Source organism: Rana temporaria, chromosome 6 (assembly GCF_905171775.1).
Source record: "Rana temporaria chromosome 6, aRanTem1.1, whole genome shotgun sequence".
Taxonomy (NCBI): Eukaryota; Metazoa; Chordata; class Amphibia; order Anura; family Ranidae; genus Rana; species Rana temporaria.
The window spans coordinates 172718587-172742394 of record NC_053494.1 but is presented as its reverse complement, the minus strand read 5'-3'; the positions used below and the strand labels follow the sequence as shown (position 1 = coordinate 172742394).

At 41.9% G+C, this 23808-nt stretch overlaps 1 protein-coding gene across 1 annotated transcript in view; it reads left to right on the top strand.

Annotated features, from left to right (window-relative positions):
• Nucleotides 1-888: 888 nt before the first annotated feature.
• LOC120944054 (bile salt export pump-like) overlaps nt 889-23808 on the top strand; it is a 122348-nt gene continuing 99428 nt past the window's right edge. Inside the window, exons 1-5 of the mRNA XM_040357823.1 lie at nt 889-1004; nt 9050-9085; nt 13514-13541; nt 17022-17082; nt 21790-22028. Coding sequence (XP_040213757.1) covers nt 9058-9085; nt 13514-13541; nt 17022-17082; nt 21790-22028 — 356 coding nt within the window. The 5' untranslated portion in view covers nt 889-1004; nt 9050-9057. The remainder of the gene's footprint in view (nt 1005-9049; nt 9086-13513; nt 13542-17021; nt 17083-21789; nt 22029-23808) is intronic.

The following is a 23808-nucleotide window of genomic DNA, read 5'->3' as shown; positions in this document are numbered from 1 at the left end:
TCCAAAAGTGCGCGGTTTGGCATCAAATTTTACATGCTCTGCGAATCATCCACCGGATATATCTGGAATGCGGTCATTTACACCGGTAAAGGTACCAAGTTCAACCCCAGGTACAGCTGCTATGGGATGGCCACATCATCTGTCCTTACACTGCTGGACCCATTGCTGAACCAGGGATATTGTGTGACAATGGACAATTTTTACACATCTCCAGGACTATATGAGCTTTTGCTCCTAAACAAAACTGATGGGTATGGTACCGTGAGGCCAAACCGACGTGACATGCCATCAATGTTTGGCAAGAAAAAAATAAAAACTGGAGAGATGGTTGCCTTTCAAACGGGTAAAAGGTATGGCAATGCAATGGCGAGACAAGAAGGACCTCTACTGCCATGGTCCGCACAAAACATGGCAAAGATGTGCTGAAGCCGCAAGTGCTGTTAACATTTTCGGCGGACTACAAGTGAAATCTCTCCTAAACGGCACGCGTTTAGGAGATATTTCCACTATCTATAGGTAAGCCTTATTTTAGGCTTAACTATAGGTAGAAGTCCAAAAAAAAGGGTTTACAACCACTTTACCTTCCTTATCTGCTATGATATTTGGCTTATATAAGCAACCTATTAGGGAAAACTCTGGGAACTGTTTTTGACAAGAGGGACATTGAGTCCTCAGATATAAAATTAATTGGGATGTGTGAGAAACACAGAAAATTATGACAAAGGTGCTTTGTCTATCAGAGAATGATAATTAACTTAATGATTAACTACACTGATTGATATAAATTAGAAGGGTGCAGGAAGAAGGTTGATCAATAGTCTACATGGAATGAATGGTGAAGATTCTCTAAAAGACATCACTTGTAGAGGACCCCCCCCTGAGCACTGTCTACTGTCTACTGCTTATATCGTTTATTTTGGTGGCACGAATACCAGGGCACAAGCGGGACTTTACCTGAGCAAACATTTCCAGCAGTCACCGGATTATTTCCAGCTCCATAAACCGTAAGTATAATGGGGGGATAATTATGATCACACGTGCAGTCTGTTTCCAGATGTTGAGTGTCAATATGGGTGCATATTGACACAAAACATTGCATGTTTTCTACTTTTTGTGGTTAAACGTTTACCAGTACCTAACCCCACTGCTGTCACAAATATATTCTGTTGTCCCTTATTGGTAAGATTAACCTTATCAAAATGTCAGGCTCCTATCTGGGTACCTAAGACATACTTTAACCACTTCAGCCCCGGACTATTTGGCTGCCAAATGACTGGGCCACTTTTTTGCGATTCAGCACTGCGTCGCTTTAACTGACAATTGCGCGGTCATGCGACGTGGCTCCCAAACAAAATGTACATGCTTTTTTACCCCACAATTAGAGGTTTCTTTTGGTGGTATTTGATCACCTCTGCATTTTATAATTTTTGCACTATAAACAAAAAAAGAGCGACAATTTTGAAAAAAAGGCTGAGGACCAGATTCACAGACTAAGTACGCCGGAGTATCTGCTGATACTCCGGCGTACTTTCAAATTTGCCGCGTCGTATCTTAATTTGTAATTCACAAACAAGATCCGACGGCATTTGGCTTAGATCCGACAGGCGTACGCCTTCGTACGCCTTCGGATCTTAGGATGCAATACTTCGGCCGCCGCTGGGTGGAGTTTGCGTCGTTTTCCAGCGTCGGGTATGCAAATTAGCTTTTATGGCGATCCACGAAGGTACGCACGTTCGTTACGTCGTCGCTAGTCGGTTTTTCCAGTCGCAAACATAAGCCTGCTTTTTAATGGCTTACATTTAGACCAGCCATGTTAAAGTATGGCCGTCGTTCCCGCGTCGAATTTCAATTTTTTTTTGCGTAAGACGTCCGGGAATACGAAAGTACGTTACGCACGTTGCCGTTCAAAAAACACGTTGGGGCACCGTAATTTTGCGCAAAGCACGGCGGGAAATTTCCTAACGGAGCTTGCGTAGAACGTTCGGCGCGGGAACGCTCCTAATTTAAATGGTACACGCCCCATTTGAATTAGGCGGGCTTGCGCCGGACGGCTTTACGTTACACCGCCGTAAGTTTACACGCAAGTGCTTAGTGAATCAGGCACTTGCGCTGAAAACTTGCGACGGTGTAACGTAAAGACGATACGTTACGCGCCACGGATCTCTGTGAATCTGGCCCTATATTTTTTACTTTTTGCCATAATAAATATCCGCAAAAAATATATGAAAAAAAACAAAAAACGAATGTCTTTCTCAGTTTAGGCCGATATGTATTCTTCTAAATATTTTTGGCAAAAAAACGCAATAAGCGTATATTAATTGGTTTGCGCAAAAGTTATAGCGTCTACAAAATAGGGGATAGATTTATGGCATTTTTATTAATATATATAAATGTTTTAATAGTAATGGCGGAGATCTGCGATTTTTATCATGACTGCGACATTATGGCGGACACATCAGACACTTTTAATGCTATTTTGGGACCATTGTTATTTATACAGCGATCAGTGCTATAAAAATGCACTGATTACTGTGTAAATGACACTGGCAGGGAAGGGGTTAACCACTAGGGGGCGAGGAAAGGGGTTTAGTGTGTCCTAGGAAGTGATTATAACTGTGTGGGGGCTGAGCTACAAGTGACATGACAGTGATCACTGGTCCCGATGACAGGAAGCAGTAGATGACTGTCCTGTCACTAGGCAGAACAGGGAAATGCCTTGTTTTTCTGCCATGGCTGCGAAGCATGGCATCTGTTGCATTTCAAGGAAAATATCATTGGGTATTTTAAGAGGGAAGGGGGCCCTTTAAGGTAGACTGTATGGGGCCCCCCGTGATTTCTAACAGCAGTCCTGGGTAAAAATGTATGTACGACCTGCATGCTGGAATCCTACGCAACGTCCTACGCCGTCGTATCTCTGAGTCAGGCCGTCGTATCTATGCGCCTGATTCATAGAATCAGTTACGCATAGATATGCCTAAGATCCGACAGGTGTAAGTGACTTACACCGTCGGATCTCAGGCTGCAATTCCAGGCCGGCCGCTAGGTGGCGCTTCCGTATCTTTTACGCGTTGAATATGCAAATGAGCATTTACGCCGATTCAGAAACGAACGACCGCCCGGCTTTTTTTTTTACGTCGTTTGCGTTCGGCTTTTTCCGGCGGAAAGTTACCCCTGCTATAGGAGGGGTAAGTGCAGCGTATCCTATGTTAAGTATGGTCGTTGTTCCCGCGCCGAGTTTTGAATTTTTTACGTTGTTTGCGTAAGTCGTTCGCGAATACGGCCGGACGTAATTTACGTTAACGTCGAAACCAATGACGTCCTTGCGAAAATTTGCGGACGGCGCATGCGCTGTTCGATCGGCGCTGGGACGCGCCTGATTTAAATTTTAGACGCCCCCTAGCCGCGGAATTTGAATTCCGCCGGGGGATTTACGATACGCCGCCGCAACTTTAGAGGCAAGTGCTTTCTGAATAAAGCGCTTGCCTCAAAAACTTGCGGCGGCGTAACGTAAATCAGATAGGTTACGCGGATCTAAAGATCCGCTGACCTATCTGAATCTGGCCCTCTGTTTTTCCATTACTTTTTGTCAACATATACAGCTTTACTATGGCCCTTTTTTTCCTGTGTCAGCTACTGCATTTTGATCTTTCAACTCTTGTAGCGGTCTGCTGTTTTGTTAAAATTAGATAAGAGCAGTTGGGATCTTTGAACTGCGATTTGAAGTCTTGACATATTAGGTCAATACAATATGAGTGCGTTGAAGTAAATTGTGACAAGCACTGCATTTACCTTTTGTGAACTTGTAATGATTTACAGTATATTATATTGCTTCATACTGTGTAGCAGGTTTATTAAAAATGCTGTAACTATTTTTGTACGGTTCTGTTATTGCTATAACCAAAGTCTGCTGTGTGGGAAAGGAGCAAGCCAATGTCTTCTGGGGAGCACAAGTTATGAGACGTTCAGTATGTACTGCAACCAGCATCTCCTGACTTTCTTACACTTAAAGCGAGTTCCGGCCACAATTTCACTTTTTAAATATAAATACCCCTGTAATACACAAGCTTAATGTATTCTAGTAAAGTTAGTCTGTAAACTAAGGTCCGTTTTGTTAGGTTGTTACAGCATTTAGACACTTTATAAAATAGAAATTTACTGGGGCCATCTTAAGTGTGGGCATCATGAAGCCAGACTGTATGACTTCCTGGATTTCAGCCTTGCAAATCTTGCACATGCTCAGTGCTGCACAAGCAGTGTCAGATCGGGTTTCAGCACCTGTGCTGTCCAAGTCACATGATTCTTTGAGACTGGGGAGTGCACAGACTCCTGGAAAGTTACACCCACTACATTCCCAGGAGTCTGTGCGGTGTAGGTTAGGAAGCTTAAGCACCTAGGTGCAGGAAGTGGGAAGATTAACTATTCTGCCTAGCAACAACACTTTGAAGGCATCTAAAAAAAAAAAAAAAAATCGTAAAGGACTAATGACATTTTTTTAAAACTACTGATGTAATGTTATATTTATGGGTGGAACTCCACTTTAAAGTGACACTAAATTCTGTGTTAAAAACAATAATAATTAAGGAGATATTTGCAGTTCATACTGTACTTGCTTCAAAACAAGGCTTTGGACACACTTTTTTAAAGCTCTCTGAACGCTAGTCAAAGCCCCTGTTACTAAATAAAAAGGTTAGCTTACAGTCCAGTTTACACCTTGCTTTTGCTTTGTTTTGGCTCTGCTTTAGAAATTCTACCCTATGTTGCTTTAGTGGTGCTTCAAATCGTTTTCAAAGCCTCCATAGAAGTCTATGGCAAAGCTCGCTTGAAGCTCCACTGAAGCCAGACCAAAGCCTCATTGATGCCCCCTGAAGCCCCACGAAGCCTCACCAAAGGGTCATCGAAGCTCCATCGAATCTCCACCAAAGCCTCATAAAAGCCCCAATCAATGCCTCTTTAAAGCACCAAGCAAAAGCAAGGTGTAAACAGGACTGTAAGCTACCCATTTTATTTAACAACAAAACCTGGGGAATGCCCAGGGAAAAACCAAGCCTACTTACCAACCAGCTCGCAGAACAGCCAATTAACCTGAGTGTCTAACAGTATGCATTAAAAACAGGGGTTTTGTCCGCACGCATTTGCAAATGCATGTGTGAGCCACAGAGCCGCGCCAAGGCACCCTGTAATCTGTGGTCCTAACACTAAACAATGAGTGTCCCCACAATTGAGGCATAACCATTTTATTTAGTGACAGGGGCTTTGACTGGCATTCAGAGAGCTATGCATTGTCACTCAAAAAGGTACCTTTAAACACTTAAGGACTGCCGCACAACGATATACGTTGGCAGAATGTCACGGCTGGGCACATGGACATATATATACGCCCCCTTTAAGAGCCCAGCCATGTGTCGCGACCTGACCGCGTCCTTGGGACCCGCGGCCCTGATCGCCGCGGGTGTCCTGCGATCGTGTCACAGGAGCTGAAGAACGGGGAGAGGTGAGTGTAAACAAACCTTCCCCGTTCTTCTCTGTGGCAATGTCAGTGATCGTCTGTGCCCTGATATAGGGAATGACGATCACTGATGTCACACTTTCAGCCCCTCCCCCCTGCAGTTAGACACACACATGAGGTCACACTTAACCCCTACAGCGCCACCTAGTGGTTAACCCCTTCACTGCAATTGTCATTTTCACAGTTATCAGTGCATTTTTATAGCACTTTTCACTGTGAAAATGACAATGGTCCCAAAAATGTGTCAAAAGTGTCCGATGTGTCCGCCATAATGTCGCAGTCATGAAAAAAATCGACCGCCATTAGTAGTAAATTTTTTTTAATAAAAATGCCATAAAACTATCCCCTATTTTGTAAACGCTATAAATTCTGTGCAAACCAATCGATAAACGTAGAAGAATATATCGGCCTAAACTGAGGGAAAAAAAAGTTTTTTTATATATTTTTTTGGGGATATTTATTATAGCAAAAAGTAAAAAATATAGAATTTTTTTCAGAATTGTCGGTCTATTTTTGTTTATAGCGCAAAAAATTAAAACCGCAGAGGTGATCAAATACCACCAAAAGAAAGCTCTATTTGTGGGGAAAAAAGGACGCCAATATTGTTTGGGAGCCACGTTGCACGACTGCACAATTGTCAGTTAAAGCGACGCAGTGCCGAATCGCAAAAAGGGGCCAGGTCCCTAACCTGCATATTGGTCCGGGTCTTAACCCTTTGAAGAGGAAGTAAACCCTGATGGGGTTTACTTTCTCTATCTTTCCCTGCAAAGGTAAAGCATAATGGGCTACTATGCCTCACATAGTAGCCTATTAGGTGACAGTGGTAGAAGCCCGCAATGTCACCGTCTTCCACAGTGGCAGCGAGCATCCACCTTCACCCCTCATCTTCCGGGGGCCGCAAACTCCAGCTCTCTGACTGGCTGGAGTCGCGCAGGAGCTGCTTTTCACAGCATGACCCCGGCTTGAAACGGCACAGCGTGCCCTTTAAGACGGCATATACGCCGTTAAAGTCGTCGCTTGGGGAAATTGCAAATGTCTCAGAGACCTGTAGGTCTCGGAGATATTGCAAGCACCTTTAAGTAAGCCTTAATTTAGGCTTACCTGTAAGTGTAACTTGTCCCTACAACCACTTTAAGGCCTCATGCACACAGGACGTTTTGCAAACTCTCCTACAAGCCCTTTTCCCCGGGCAGCAGCGTTTTGTCAAAAAAAAACGCCTGACGCTTGTAAAAGTGTATAACGAGTTTGGGTGTCAAGCTCCTGGGAGGTAAATCATTTCATTGGACAGCATAAAAATGTTTTCCGGACATTAAAATTAATTAACGCTCAAGCGCTAAACGCACCTAGCATTAACACGTGTTAAGTATCAATATTTTTTTCTGCCAAAATGCAGCTGCTCCTGGACTCACAGACTGTGTTTTTTTTTCCTGCCCGACCATTAAATTCTGCTAAAAATGCTAACATGCAGGTGAGTTTAGAGACAGTAAAACAAAAACGCCAAACGCACTTAGAAGCAGCTGCAAAGACGTCCTGTATGCATGAGGCATAATTGTTCTCAGCCTTCTCCAAATTCCTTCTTTTCTTTTGCTCCTGTGTTTCGATTTCCTGTTAGAGAATGGCCACATCCATTCTTCATGGTCCCATTGTACAGTATGTAGGAACCTAACCATCCTCATTGCATGTTCCAAACAAATGAAAGTGTGCATGAAAAGTAGAGGTTTAGGAGCTCAAGGAAAATATTACGAGAAGGCAGAAAAACACAGCAAGAAACAATTTCATGAAAACATAGATTACAGCGACAGTAGTGGAGGTGTATAGATTTTTTGGGAGAATAAGAATATCCCAAAACATTATATATTTTCTGAGAGCAGAGACCCTGAACAATAAAATGGTGGCAATATATACTGCGGCAAGGCGGCTCGGCTGCGCAAACCGATATACCTGTACATCGGTCTGTGCATGTGGTACTGTGGCCATGCGGATCACGTCTGCCGGCCACCCACGATCACATTTAAGAGAGGCAGAATGGGGATCTGCCTATGTAAACAAGAGAGAGATCAGCTGTTCCTAGTGATCAGGAACAGTGATCTCTCTCTACTTCCAGTCAGTCTGTCCCCCTGACAGTAAGAAACCCCTCCCTAGGGGAGACTTAACCCTTTGATCGCCCCCTAGTGTTAACCCCTTCCCTGCCAGTGTCATTTATACAGTACACTGTATTGGTGTCACTGGTCACTAAAAAGTGTCACTTAGGGTCAGATTTGTTCACCGCATTTGTCACAGTCCCGCTAAAAATCGCTGATCCCCACCATTACTAGTGAAAACAATAAAAAATATAAAAAGTCCCTAAATATTTCACCTATATTGTAGACGCTATAACTTTTGCACAAACCAATCAATATATGCTTATTGCAATTTTTTAACAAAAATATGTAGCAGAATTTTGCGGTGCAAATTGAGCTATACAAAATGAATGACTCAAATCGTACCGCACATTGCGGCAGTGTGAACCTAGGCTAAAAGAATCAAGAAGCCCTCCAACCAAATCAGCGAATAGCACAATAGAGTACAGAAGGTACTCTCATTCCCTTGGGGCCTAAAGGGATAATTTGTATGGTTCCACTAACTCTCCTAAAATAAGAAATATTGGGCCAGATTCACAGAAGAGATACGACGGCGTTTCTCTGAAACGCCGTCGTATCTCTCAGAGTATCTATGCGACTGATTCATAGAATCAGTTACGCATAGATAGGCCTTAGATCCGACAGGTGTAATTGTCTTACACCGTCTGATCTTAGGATGCAGTACCTCGGCCGCCGCTGGGTGGAGTTTGCGTCGTATTCCATGACGGTTTTTCACGTTCGTTACGTCGTTGCTAGTCTAGTTTCCCGTCGCAAAGTTAGTCGTCATTTTACCTGCCCTAACTTTACACAGCCCATGTTAAAGTATGGCCGTCGTTCCCGCGTCGAATTAAAAAAAAATAATTCTTGCGTAAGACGTCCGGGAATACGAAAGTACGCTACGCACGTCGCCATTCGAAAAAATGACGTCACTTCGCGCAAAGCACGGCGGGAATTTCAAAACGGAGCATGCGCAGTAGGTCCGGCGCGGGAGCGCGCCTAATTTAAATGGCACAAGCCAAGTGCTTGGTGAATCAGGCACTTGTGATGAAAACTTGCGGCGGTGTAACGTATATACGATACGTTACGCCGCCGCGATTCTACGTGAATCTGGCCCATTCTTCTTATTTTGGGGATAATAGATGGAATGAGACATGCAAATACCTTCTGTTCCAAAAAACATCACTGTACTTGATTTGGTTTGAAGGCTTCTTGATTCCTTTAATCTCTTCCAATTATAACTTTAATGGCTTTACTTACAAAGTTTGTGCATGAAAACCAAGTGGCTGCTGGCACTGTAACCTATTAACAGTATGCCAAAAGGACTGAAAAAAAAAATACGTATTCCAGAGCCAACGATTGTGTCTGGGCTTGTCAAACTCTGATTTTAACAGTACTATAAATAATGCATTTTCATTTCTTACAGCATTAACTATGGACAAGGGAAAGGCTTCTACCACAGGTAAACACTGAGAATTTAAGTTATATTAAAGTGTATAAAACAAATATCTGCAACACATCCTCTCATGTGTTAAAGGGGTTGTAAATCCTTTTTTTTTTATTTATTTTTTATAAAAATAACAAACATTGCTATACGTACCAATTCTGTGCAATCATTTTGCACAGAGCAGCCTCGTCTTCTTGGGTCCCTTGCCTGTGCTCCAGGCCCCTCCTTTTCATCAGGTGCCCCTACAGAAAGCCGCTTTCCCTAAGGGCACCCATGTGAGCTTGCTCCCAAGTCCCTCTGCTGCGTCCGTGTCACTGGATTTGATTGGCAGAAGCAGGAGCCAATGGCTCCTGCTGCTATCAATCTGTCCGATGAGGAGAGAGACAGTGGCTGGAGCTGCTGTGTTTGTGCACATCACTGGACCAAATCGGGCTCAGGTAAGTACAAAAGGGGGGGTCTGGGGGGAGCTGCAGCACAGAAGGTTTTTCACCCTAATGCATAGAATGCATTAAGGAGAAAAGCCTTGGGTCTTTACATTCATTTTAAGGACCCTATTAGAAATGCACCTAGCTCCAAAGTCATGTTGTGGGTTGACCAAAACACAGCAATTTTGTGGACTGAATTTTTGGCCCTACTCAGTTTTCTCTTGCCAAACTATTCAGACCCCCCTACTTTCCCATCTACCCAGCATAAAGGCTAATCATTCTGTAGTCCCAATATAAGGATGGGAGGGTCAACTACTTTTCTTGAGACAACAAAAGAAGGGAGTGCTGGACACACCTCAGAACTTCTGACATGAACAACGGTAAAGTTGTATAATGTTCAGCAGGGACCAACTGGATTTTGGTGGTCTGCGAGTTTTTTTCGGGTTCAACCCAATAGTTGAACAACAAAAACAAAACTATACGTGTATACCCTGCTTTATTGAACAGATGTAACACAATGCTTACAATGGAATAACTATCAGACCAAAATGGAGCTATAAGAGAAGTTCATTGTTAGGCCCCTTTCACACGATAAGTCCACTGTCTGTTTTTCAGGCAGATCCGAGAGGTCCACCCATTGACTCCTATGGGCAGCGAGGTGTCAGCAGAGATGTGTCCACTGACACCCACCTGCCATCCGATCCACTCAAGACAGACGTATGGTGATATGTTTAGCCATCCGTCTGACGGATTGGATGAGATCTGATGAAAACAAACATGCTGTGCATTTTTGTCCGACCTCCTCATAGGAATCAGCAGGGCTCTGACAGGTCCATCCCTGCTCAGTGAGCAGAGACAGACCTGTCATCCACCGGCTCAGCGGAGATCAAGGGAACTATCGCCCGCTGAGCTGGTGGACTCCACTGAGCGGATCCGCCCCGTGTGAAATGGGCCTTAGGGTTTACATCCAATTTCAAGTACCAGGGTGTAACTAGGAGAGAGTAGCAGTTGCAGCAGCCCAGTACATATTAGTAAGAAAAATATTTGAAAATGCCTTTGAGAATCATGCATGACACAGACAAATGAATATGATTCTCACAAGTATAATATAATTTGCCTTTATTTATTTTTACTGTAGAATACAACATTCCCAGTTACACCCCTGTTATGTACACTTTAAGGGCCTAAGTATCTAATGTATGTAAGGTAAAAGGTACTTAGCCCTGACTTACTATGGTATAACATGTAGAGCGGGGGGGTCTCCAAACTATCAGTACATGGGACACATTGTATATTTTACAAATATTTGTGAGGTGAAAATATAAATCCCCTTTATAATAGAGTCCCCCTTGTATCAAGGTCCCCATTTTATCAGGGCCCCCTTACATCAGGGTCACTATCAGAGTAGTACCTCTTTAGATCAGAAGCAGAGACCATAGGCTCTTTGAACTACACTGTGCACACAATTGTTAGTTGTATTTTTGAGGATTATTTTTATTATTGAACTACAGTCCTATCGGTCAATCCGAAATGTTAATAAACCTCAAAGCTGAATATTTAAGAAAGTAAAACTGAGGTTTTGGCATTCTTAGGAGAATATATGTGTGTGCACAATTATTGGGCAACTATTAGTGTGCAGAATTATTATGCAACTACATGAAAAAAGAAAATGTTTCAAAATTTCACTTGTTTATTTTCATCTGTTAAAGCGGGAGTTCACCCAAAAATAAATTGTTAACATTACATTCAGCCGAATTGTCCTAATGACAATCGGCTTTTTTTTTTTTTTTGTACATACCGACTTTCACCGACGCTTCCGGGTATGTCGTCGTCGGGACTGGGCATTCCTATCTAATTGACAGGCTTCCGACCGTCGCATACAGCGCGTCACGGGTTGCCGAAAGAAGCCGAACGTCGGTGCGGCTCTATACGGCGCCTGCGCACCGACGTTCGGCTTCTTTCGGCTACTTGTGACGCGCAGTATGCAACGGTCGGAAGCATGTCAATCAGATAGGAACGCCCAGTCCCGCACAAGACATACACGGAAGCGGCGGTGAAAGTCGGTATGTACGGGAAAAAAAGAACAAAAAAACAGCCGATTGTCATTAGGACAACTTGGCTGAATGTAATGTTAAAAATGTATTCTTTGGGTGAACCTCCACTTTAAAGTGAGAATAATATACAAACTACTCAAAATTTACAAAAAAACATTTATGACATTTGAAAAATAAAAAATAAATTGGTGACCAATGTAGCCACCCTTCTTTTCAATAACAGTCATAAGACTTCCATTCATGGAGTCTGTCAGTTTCTTGATTTGTTGACGATCAACTTTTTGTGCAGCAGCAACCACAGCCTCCCAGACACTGTTCAGAGAGGTGTACTGTTTTCTCTCATCGTAAGTTTGAAGGGCCCACAAGTTCTCAATAGGATTTTGGTTCAGGTGAGGAAGGGGGCCATGTAATTATTCTTTCATGTTTACTTACTGGGTAGCCACTAGACATGTGCACACTGAAATATTTTGTTTTTTGAATTTCGTTTTCGCCCGTAAAATAAATGTACTTAGTTACTCCCGAATTTTTTTTTTATTTATTTTGTTTCGTTAAAAAATGCATGTGTCTGAAAATACGAATTAATTAAGTTTGAATCTGTCATTGAAGGCTTATGGTGTCTGTCGAATGTTCTAAGAAGATACGACAGAGCAGCTAAACTGTACGACGCCACAATCGTACATTTCCGGTCGAATGTTCTGCCTACAAGCTATAGTAGAATTCTAATGTTGTATTAAACTAGCAATAATTATATTTATAAATTATTATTTCTAGTCAACCAACATTCAAATTCTTCTATAGCCTATGGGCCGAGCATTTGACCGGAAATGTACTATTGCGCCGTCGTACAGTTTAGCTGCTTGTCAAATCTTCTTAGAACTTTTGACAGACACCATAAGCCTTCAATGACAGATTCGGCGTTTGCATGTTTTTCGCTCCTTCGTTAAATCTTCGTCGTTCATGTCGAATGGTCTACCCCAACACTGTCTCTATAATGTCAAATCTTTTTTCACTATGTAGAATAATCTTGGACTAATAGAGTTAAGGTTAGGCACATTCGACCACAGGTTCGATAGATACAGATTGCTATTGTCAGCGTCATGTCGAATCTCCTATCTATATCAAACTGTTGTAGCAACAAAAAACGAAAACAAAGCATTTTTTTATGTCGGATCTTTCGGATTTCGGATTCTGCACAATAACGAAAATACCCGAAATTCGGACGGAAATGCATTTCAACGAAAACGAATGCACATGTCTAGTACCCACGAAAAATCTGTCTTCACATTTCCACTTATGTGTCTTGTTCAGTAGTGGTCGGGTTTCAGTCTTCCTTACCATGGTCCTGTCTCTGTGCACTGAACACCTTGTACTTCTGGGTACTCCAGGTAGGTTGCAGTTCTTTAATATGACAGCACTGCAGGATAATGGGTTCCTGGCAGTTTCACGTTTAAATCTTCTCAAATCTTTGGCAGTTAATTTGCGTCTTTTTTTTCAACACGTTTCTGGCAACCCTGTTGACTTTTTGCAACAAAATGTTTGATGGTTCTGAGATCACGTCCAAATATCTAAGCAATTTTAAGAGTGCTTCATCCCTCTAAAATACTTTTTACAATTTGTGACTTTTCAGAGTCAGGTAAATCTGAAGGTGAAGATGCCTAATAATTATGCAAACCTTAATAAAGGGTGTTGTTTTCCTTAGGTCACACCCTCCCTCATTACACAAGTACACATCACCTAATATGCTTAAATCCAATAAGCATTCAAGTTTATACAGCTTGGAGTTCGACAATATGCATTAAAATGATGGTTTGGTCAAAATACTCACTTGCCTAATAATTGTGCACACGTTGTATACTGAATAAGTCTGTAAGTATACATCTAGAAAGTAAATCTTCATCATATAAATATCCACATTGCATTTATCATTGTTCATTATACCTTACCTACTTGTCTTGTTTTTCCAGAAGGAGAACTTCAGTATCTGGCAGATGGGTAAGCATTTTCAGATAATGTGTTGAAATATTTATTTGATCTTTTTTAGAGTTGCTGGCATGTGAACATTTCATACATCAGTGATTTTTATTGTATCACAATACATGAGGGATGACAGGCATATTTCCCAATACATTGTTGTATTGACTATTTTGCCTGTTAAGCAGTTATAACCCCATTAACTAAATTAAAGTGATATTATAGGTTCACATTTAAAAAAATAATAACAAACATGTCATACTTACCTCCACTGTGCAGTTCGTTTTGCACAGAGTGGTCCCGATCGTCACATAGGATGCATTAAGGTGAAAAAACATGAGGCTTTACAACCCCTTTAAGCCAGACTTAAAGCGGAGGTTCACCCTCAAAATGAACTTTCCAGCATCCTTAAAGCAGAAGTAAACCCATCAATTTAACAGTTTGAAAAAGCAGTTACATTCCTGGCATGCCGGGAATGCTAACTGTCTCATTGGTTGTGCTCTCAACCAAACTGTCAAACCATCCAATGGCTGGTGTCATAACTGATCACATGTGCAGCATCATGGCAGTTGAAGATTAAACAAACGCCAAGACGCGCTTAACAGCCGTCAATCAACTCCTCTTCGCTTAGAAACGCCCATTCCCCGCAGGATTCCCCGCTCGGAGCCGGAAAACAAGGGCTCATATAACGATAAGTACAAGTAAAAAAAAAAAAAAAAAACAACATACTGCAGATGTTAGCAGTATGCTACAGCTAATGTCAAAAAGTGGATTTTTGGGTGAACCTCCGCTTTAAGCCCCGTACACACGACCGGTTTTCCTGTCAGGAAAACTGCCAAGAGAGCTCCTGGCTGGGAAAACCAGACGTGTGTATGCTTCCTCGCAGTTTTCCCAACAGGAAAACAGCCGGGAATCCAGGATGGAAAATAGAGAACCTGCTCTCTATTTTCCCGTCAGGATTCCCGGCATTTTTTTTCCACCAGATTTACTAATACTTTCCTATGGGAAAAACTCTGAGGCGGTGCTGATGGAGCATACACACGGCCGGGATTCCCGGCCAAAGCTCTCTTGGCAGTTTTCCTGCCGGGTTCTCGGCTTTCCCCTCGGTTTTCCCGGTAGACTTTTTACTGCCGGGATTACAGAGCGTGTGTACAGGGCTTAAGGCATTTCGTTTTTAGAGTTTGTCTCTTCCCATATGAGAATAAGTGTGTCCCCTTTTAAATTTCACAACCACAAGGCAAACATAAGGCATACCTTCATCTGACTGCTCTGAAATGCTGATGATGTTGTAGCATGACCAGTGTACTCGAGATATTACCAACCTCGACTTAACACCCCCATTATACTTTGAGACCTCATACACACGACCGAGAATCTCTTCGTAAAAGAAACGTTGTCTTCCTCGACGAGGTTCTTGTCAGGATTGACGAGAATCTTGTCAAGCTTTCTTTGCAAACACACTCTCAAGACAAAATCTTGTCGTTCTCAAACGTGGTGACTTACAACACATACGACGGCACTATAAAGGGGAAGTTTGATTCCACTGGCGCCACTCTTGGGGCTGCTTTTTCGAATCTTGTGTTACCACGTGTTAGTAAAAGTTTGGTGAGAGACGATTCACGCTTTTCAGTCTGTTACAGCATGACCAATGTGCTATCTCCATTACGAATGCTACTTTTACCAAAGGTGTGCTCCCGGCTCATACTTTATTCTGAGCATTCGCGGGTTTCTAAGCATACACACGAACGTGTTTCCCGCCGTAAACCAGCCCGACAAGAAACACGACGAGGAAATTGAGACTCCCGACGAGAAAAAAGAGAGCAGGTTTTTTTTTTTTTTTCTCGTTGAGATCCATGACAGTTTTCTCGACGAAAAACATACACACAGCGCTTTTTCTCGTCAAAAATGCTCTGCCAGCATTTTTCTTGGTGGATTTTGCCGAAGAAAACGGTTGTGTGTACGAGGCCTCACACGCCCTTCTATACCCTAATGGCGACTTTTACCAAATACTGTTGTATGTGAAGTAGAAAGTCTGTGGAGCTTCCCAGACCTTGGTGCGCCATTCTTGGAATTTTTGGGCCATTGGGGTTTTTTTGTAGCCCTCCTTCTATCCCCTGTTGGGTCTCCCTAGACTCCCCTCAGCCTAAGATGACTTAGTCGGTCTGCCCTGCCCTGCTTGGAATAATGGATTCTTCTATCTAATGTTTGTCCTAAAAGACAGTCCTGAAGAAGCCGAACGTCCACCAAAGGCGTTGTCTTTTTAGGACTTAAAAAGTGTATTTTTTTTAATAACAGGATGTAAATAGTGTTATTACAGGCTTTTGGTGTTGTTTTTAATGTCATTTTGTGGATGAAGCATACCTTTTTAGAGAATTTATATCTTGTGTATGTATGCCAGGTGGTTATTGAAAATTTCCCATAATTTGCTATTTTTGCTTGTAAAATGTTATTTCGTTATGATGACTCCTTGGTAACTATTGACTTTTTGGCCTAAGTACATCCTTAACTTATATCTACTGAGACTTTAAAAGCAAATAGACTATGCATGTTGCAAGTGCAGTTGCAATCTGCAAGGACACTTACTCCAGAGCTTAGTACCAGAGGAAGCATTGCTGACTTCCATCATCCAATATCATCCAAACAAAAATGCTGTTTTTATTTTCCTTGCAAATAATTGGGTACTCTTTGTAGTGAAGCTTTACCTCATTTACTAAGCTATGGAGCAACTTGCAAAGTGCACAGTTTTTTTGCCTTTAGTAAATCAACCCCCAGCTTGAACGTGAAAACTTATTTTTTATAATAACACGCCATAATGATCCTTTTATCTGTGAAGTGAAGGAGAAAGATACAATTATTCTTGAACTTAAAGCGGGGTTCACCCTGAAATTTTTTTTTCTTGATCTACCATACAAATGAGCATACTAGCGGCAGCTACAGTATGCCTTTTTTTTTTTTAAGCTGTACTTACGGTTTAATCCGTAACTTTCGTTTCAGAGTCTGGCCGGGAAATGGGCGTTCCTATGAAGAGGGGTACTTGATTGACGTCCAGCTATGGCGTGTCATGCCTTCCGAAAAAAGCCGAAATAGGACGCCGACATATACAGCGCCTGCGCAGTCAGCTTCTAGTCTGATGCGCAGGCGCCATATAGCGCCGTGAAGAGCTGAGTCCTACTCCGGCTATTTTCGGAACGTGGGACGCGCCATAGCCGGCCGTCAATCATGTTCCACTCTTCATAGGAACGCCCATTCCCCGCGGGTGTCTGAAACGAAACTTACGGATTAAACCGTAAGTACAGCGCATAAAAAAAAAAAAAGGCATACTTTAGCTGATGCTAGTATGCTAGTTTGGATGGTCCAAAGTTGTGTTTTTGGGTGAACCTCCGCTTTAAGTCAGAAGTTAATTCTACCAAAGCACTGTGGGTCTTTATTTTCTTTACTACCCTTTAAATTGTAAAATTACATAAAAAAATAATATTTTGTTGATTGCCTTTATTTGCTTAGCTTTGAAAAGAAACCCAAGAAAAAGAAAGAAAAAGAAATTCGAGTTGGATTCTTTCAGTTGGTAACTATATGATTTGTTATATTCATTAGTACTGCTTGGACCTTGAAGAAGGGGACATACCCTGAAAGCTTGTCCTGAAAAATTGTATGTTCGTGAAAATAAAAAAAAGTATCACTGACAGTACTCAATAGCTTCTGATCTTCATTAAAGTGTTACTAAACCCAGGACCCTGCATTCACTATATCAGGTCTCCTACAATACACAGAACATGGAAATGCCATTGTTTTAGTGAATATAAACTGCTAAATACCTTTTCTCATCAGCAGTAAGAGCAGTCTTGTGACTTCTATAACTGTCAGGTTAAAGCTTGTAGGAGGTGTTTTAATTCTGCTCTGACTGTCCCATAAGGCTGCAGCCTCTGTCTGGATAGTGCTGATTGGCCCTGTGCTGATCACATGCACCACCCCCTCCAAAAAAAAAACACTCTCTAGCAATACACACCAAACTGAGCATGTGCAGCTTGTCCTCTAGATTCTGTCTTATTAGGAGATACATTGGGGACAGTGGAAGAAGGGGAGGAACAGAGAAGACAGGATTATTCAGCCTTTTTACACAATGCAGATGATTAACCCCTTAGGTTTCACAGTGAATATAACAAGCATGCTTTACTGCATATACAGACTGATTTTACTGTTGTGGGTTTAGGAACACTTTATATAGGCAACATATTTTCAATGAAAGAGAGCAAAAGAATGATAATAAACCTTGATAAGACAGATATAGAGACTTTAAAGCCCTGTACACACGATCAGTCCATCCGATGAGAACGGTCCGAAGGAGCGTTCTCATCGGTTAACCGATGAAGCTGACTGATGATCTGATGTGCCTACACACACCATCAGTTAAAAAACCGATCGAGTCCAACGCGGTGACGTAAAACATAACGACATGCTGAGAAAAATTAAGTTCAATGCTTCCAAGCATGCGTCGACTTGATTCTGAGCATGCGCTGGCTTTTAACCGATGCTTTTGCATACTAACCGTCAGTTTTGACCTATCGGTTAGGCATTCATCGGTTCAATTTTAAAGCAAGTTCTAAAATTTTTGACCGAAGGATAACTGACCGATGGGGCCCACACACCATCGGTTTGGACCGCTGAAACGGACCTTCAGTCCGTTTCCATCGGTTTTGACCGACCGTGTGTACACGGCCTAATGGTTTTGAGCAAATTAAAAAAATGTCATATGTTTGTAAACTGTTTTATATCTTTTTCGCTATATGTACACAATCTGTGTTTTACAAATATACATTTATTACAATACAAAGATTTCCCAGTACACAATAGGTTAGTGAAGAGACTGCAAAGCAGAGACTACATGCTTGGAAGTACGGTTTGTCTGACCGAAACCAAGCTGAGGAGTAAATGCAGCGAGTCATTCAATCAACTAACAACAGGTCAACAAACTTCAGCTTGAGCTATTGACCATTATAATTCTATGCAATATTTCATTGCTTTACCTGAAAAAAATGACATTTTTATTTTTTAGTTCTGGCCATAATAAATAAAGTATCAAAATAGATACTATAATGACTATATGTTCTTTTTAAGACTGTTATGTTTGCTCAGCTGTGAAGAGACATAAATACACCATATACTGTGTGTAACATTTAACCACTTGCTTACTGGGCACATAAACCCCCTTCGTGCCCAGGCGAAATTTCAGCTTCCGGCACTGCGTCGCTTTGACTGACATTTGCGCGGTCGTGCGACATGGCTCCCAAACAAAATTGACGTCCTTTTTCCCCCACAAATAGAGCTTTATTTTGGTGGTATTTGATCACCTCTGCGGTTTTTATTTTTTGCGCTATAAACAAAAAAAGTGCGACAATTTAAAAAAATATATATATTTTTTACTTGTTGCTATAATAAATATCCCATTTTTTTTTTAAAAAAAACTATTTTTTTTCTCAGTTAAGGCCGATACGTATTTTTCGACGTATTTTTGTAAAAAAAAAAAAAAATCGCAATAAGCGACTGGTTTGCGCAAAAGTTATAGCGCCTACAAAATGGGGAACAGAATTATGATTTTTTTTTTATGATTTTTTTTTTACTAGTAATGGCGGCGATCTGCGATTTTTATTGAGACTGCGATATTGCGGCGGACGTATCGGACACTTTTGACACAAATTTGGGACCATTCACTTTTTTACAGCGATCAGTGCTATAAAAATGCACTAATTACTGTATAAATGTGACTGGCAGGGAAGGGGTTAACACTAGGGGGTGAGGAAGGGGTTAAATGTGTATCCTGGGTGTGTTCTAACTGTGTGGGGGGAGACGGGTGACTGGGGGAGGTGACCGATGCTGTGTCCCTATGTACAAGGGACACAGATCGGTCTCTTCTTCTCTGACAGCACGTGGAGCTCTGTGTTTACACACAGAGCTCCACGTCCCTGCTGTGTTACCGACGATTGCGTGTACATAGCGGCTCGCCAGGTACACGCATCGGCTCTTCGGCAATGCGCCGGGACAGTGCTTACCCACTGCGCGCCCCCCAGTGGCGCGCGCGGGTAATGCACATAAAAGGACGTCTAAAGACGTCCACTCGGCACTTGAGAGCCGCGCTGTGAACGTCTTTTGTCTATAGCGCGGATCTCAAGTGGTTAAACGTACAAAATACTTTTTGCAAAAAATTGTTTCCGGCTACTAGGAATATTCAGCTTAAAAAAAAAATGTTACTCCAATGTTTCATATTCCTCACATGTGTTTATTGCACCATGTACTTTTGTTAAAAATATCCTGTTCTCTTTGTATTGCTTCCTTTGTGTGAAAGCCCTGGTGTTTCTGCCAGTCCCTCTGCTTTCCTATTAAAAATTCACCACACTAGGTAGGAGAGCACAGCATGGTCAGATCTCTAGCTATGCTAGTAACTCAGCCTGTTCTCCAATGATCATACTTGTCCTGACACACTTAGCCCCGCCCCTCACCCTCACCCCCACCCCCACACAGCCATTTGCCGAGAAGAGCAGTGTGCTGTTTTTTCTTCTCCCCCAGCTCATATGTACCGTAGCTGAGAGCAGAGGGAATGTACTCACCTTAAAAAAAGTATTTATAATATTTTTTTAGATGTATACACAAATGTTTTGCCTTTCATTTCTATTTTTAAACTGACAGTGGTGCAGTGAGTAGCACTTTCGCCTAGCAGCAAAAGGGTCGCTGGTTCGAATCCCGACCACGACACCATCTGCCTGGAGTTTGCATGTTCTCCCTGTGTCTGCGTGGGTTTCCTCCGGGCACTCCGGTTTCCTCCCACACTCCAAAGACATGCTGGTAGGTAAATTGGATCTTGTCCAAAATTGGCCCAGTATATATGTGTATGACTGTGTGTCCCCAGCGTGTCGAGATCCTACGGGGTAAAATGACCGCACCAGCCAAGAAGACACTGGCTGGAAAAGCGCCCAGAGGCGATTCAGTTCGCATGTGCAGCGCTATACAAGTCATTCATTCATTCATTCATTCAAAGGACATACCTGCTTGAAATAATATAAGCCATACAAGCAATGGTAATTTTATAATTGGGGTTATAATTGACCTGAAAGTGGCAATGGGTTTATTATTATAAATTAAATCTCAAAGAAAATATAAAAGCCAAGAACAAAAATGTCATTTATGGCAACTTACTAGTTCGTAGATGTGGTGTACAGAAAATGCTTATCTTGCTAGAAATGCAGCCCCCTTGTAACTTCCTGTGATTTGAAATGATTTATCAAACAATGCTATTTTTCTTTCAGGCTGTCATCTGTAAACTACTAATTCACCCCTAACCACACATTCATATGTAATAGAGATGAAAAAGAGGAAGACATGCATATAGTTCAAATCAGGTGTGGAGCCTGAAACCATGGCTCCCTCCATAGATACAGGACAGTGAGTGAGTGTAGCCAGCCTAGGACAGGAAGTATGTTATTTGCAGGATCACTAGGTGATAATAAATGAAAAAAAGGACTTGTAAGTGTATTACATTCTGGTATAATTGTGCTGAAGCCCCGGTTCACACTACCGCAACCTGTCATGCGACCTGAGAGTTCAAAGTCACATGACACGTCACACCCCATTAACTCCAATAGAATCATTGTAATCAGTGCGACTCAAGTTGCTCTGACTTAGAAAAAGGTTCCTGCACTACAACACTTCAACATGACTTGCGTTGACTTCTGTTAAAGAAGTCCTATGCAAGCCGTGATGAAGTCGCGGGGGGATGTTGAATTCAAAGTTGTGCGATTTTGAAGCTACGGCAGTGTGAACAAGGTCTAATGCCCCATACACACGATCAGAATTTTTTCCATCGGATTTTCCGATCGTGTGTAACTCCATCAGGAGTGAATTCCATCAGACTTTAGATATAGAACATGTTCTATATTTTTCTGATGGAATTCTGACGGAATTCCGATGTGATTTGGCCGGGAAAGAGCCTGTTCCTGTGTACGCGGCATAAGTGTGTAACAAGAGTATCAAGATAACTAATTATATAATCCCCCAGCACTCTTTACTAGTACTGTCCTGAAAGACATTTTTTTGTTTGGTTGGTATGGGTGTAAAACAATGTTTTTATGGCCTACCTAGCCCAAAGTCTGCCAAGCGACCCTGTTAGAAAAGGGTACTAGAAATAGTAAAATGGCTGGTTCTTATCATGGTTCCTTCTGCATGTCAAAGAGTCTTTTTGCTTCTTGCTCAGTTATTTATTATCATCATTGTCTTCTTTCAGTTCCGTTATGCTACCAGCACTGACATCACCATGATGGTGGTGGGCTCAGTGTGTGCCTTAGTACATGGGGCCGCTCAACCACTCATGCTCTTTGTCTATGGCATGATGACAGACATTTTTATTGCATTTGAGAAAGAAAGCCAGATACTCCAAGATAAGAATACAACATGTATTAATGACACCATCATCTGGATCAATGGCTCACAATTTGAAATGGACAACACTACAGTGGAGTGTGGGTAAGAGATACATACAATCTGGTTACAGTAAATGCATGCAAATGATTTATACCCCCAAAATTGTTCTTAAGATTACTATAGTTCATTACGTCCCATAACATTGTTTATGCTTTGTTCTTTACCCTACTATTATATATCTGTATCTGTAGACATATCAGTATGGATGTCACACCACTTCCTCAAACTCAACTTGTCCAAAACTGAGCTCATAATATTTCCTACCCAATGTTCCTTTTCCCCTGACTTCTCTGTCAAAAGCAATTGCACAACCATTCACCCACTCCACATGCCAGGGTATTAGGTGTTATCCTGGATTCTGAACTCTTTGGCCCCACATCCAATCCCTTTCCAAAGCATGCCGCCTCAACCTCTGCAACATCTCCAAACGACGTCCCTTCCTAACCAATGAAATACAAAGCTCCTTATTCACTCCCTGGTTATCTCTTGTCTGGACTACTGCAACTCCCTCCTCATTGGCTTACCTTTAAATAGACTATCCCCTCTTCAGTCCATCATGAATGCTGATGCCAGGCTCATCCACCTTACTAACCGCTAATGCAGCGTACACACAATTGGAAATTCCGACAAGAAAAATTCTATGTGAGCTTTTGGTCGGATATTCCGACTGTATGTATGCTCCATCTGACTTTTTCTGATCGTCTGTATGCAATTCCGACGCACAAAAAAACATGCATGCTCTGAATCAATTCAACGCATGCTTGGAATCATTTAACTTAATTTTTCTCGGCTCGTTGTAGTGTTGTACGTCACAGCGTTCTTAGCGGTCGGAATTTCAGACAACATTTGTGTGACCGTTTGACGGCAAAAGTTTGAGCCAAAATTCAGTCGGAAAAAAAACCACGGTTTTCTTGTTGGAATTTTCGATCGTGTGTGCGCAGCATTAGTGTCTGCTACCCCTCTCTACCAATCCCTCCATTGGCTGCCACTCACCCAACTAATTAAATTCAAAATACTAACAAAAACTTACAAAGCCCCCCAGCTACATCACTAAGCTAGTCTCAAAATACCAACCTAAGCTTCCTCTTCATTCCTACCAAGACCTCTCTAGCTCCCTCATCACCTCCTCCCATACTCGCCTCCAGGACTTCTACTGATCTTCTCTCATCCTCTAGAATTCCCTACCCCAATCTGTCAAACTATCTCCAAATCTATTCACTTTTAGACAATCCCTGTAAACACTTCTCTTCAGAGAAGCCTATTCTACCTCCACGTAACAACTGTACTTTCATTTTCTTCATTAGATCATCCCCCACAGTTTTTTTTACCCATTTGTATCACTTGAACCTTCCTCTTAGATTGTAACCTCTAACAAGCGGGGCACTCTGATTTCTCCTGTATTGAATTGTATTGAAATTGTACTGTATGTCCTAACATTGTAAGGTTCCTGCAGAACGGTTGAGCAAACGGTTGGCACTATATAAATCCTGTATAGTAATAATAATATAATAATTATAATATACTAATGTGATCTTTACCTTATAACGATGCTATAATTTATTGGTGGGTAACAATAGGGTCCTTCTTCGGGACCAGCTTGTAATTTTGGAAGGAACATTTAAAGGTGATGGTCCCAAAAAACATCAAACGCGAGAAGGGGCTATAGTAGTTTGTGTTGCAATTGTAAGATCTGAATTAGGAAATAAGAATGTATGGAGTGATTTTGGTGTAACCTATTTTTGTCATAATTTTGATGAAGGGACAGTTGTCAGCTGCTTAGGTGGAATTTGATTGGGGAAAAATATATTTCAGGCTTTTTTTC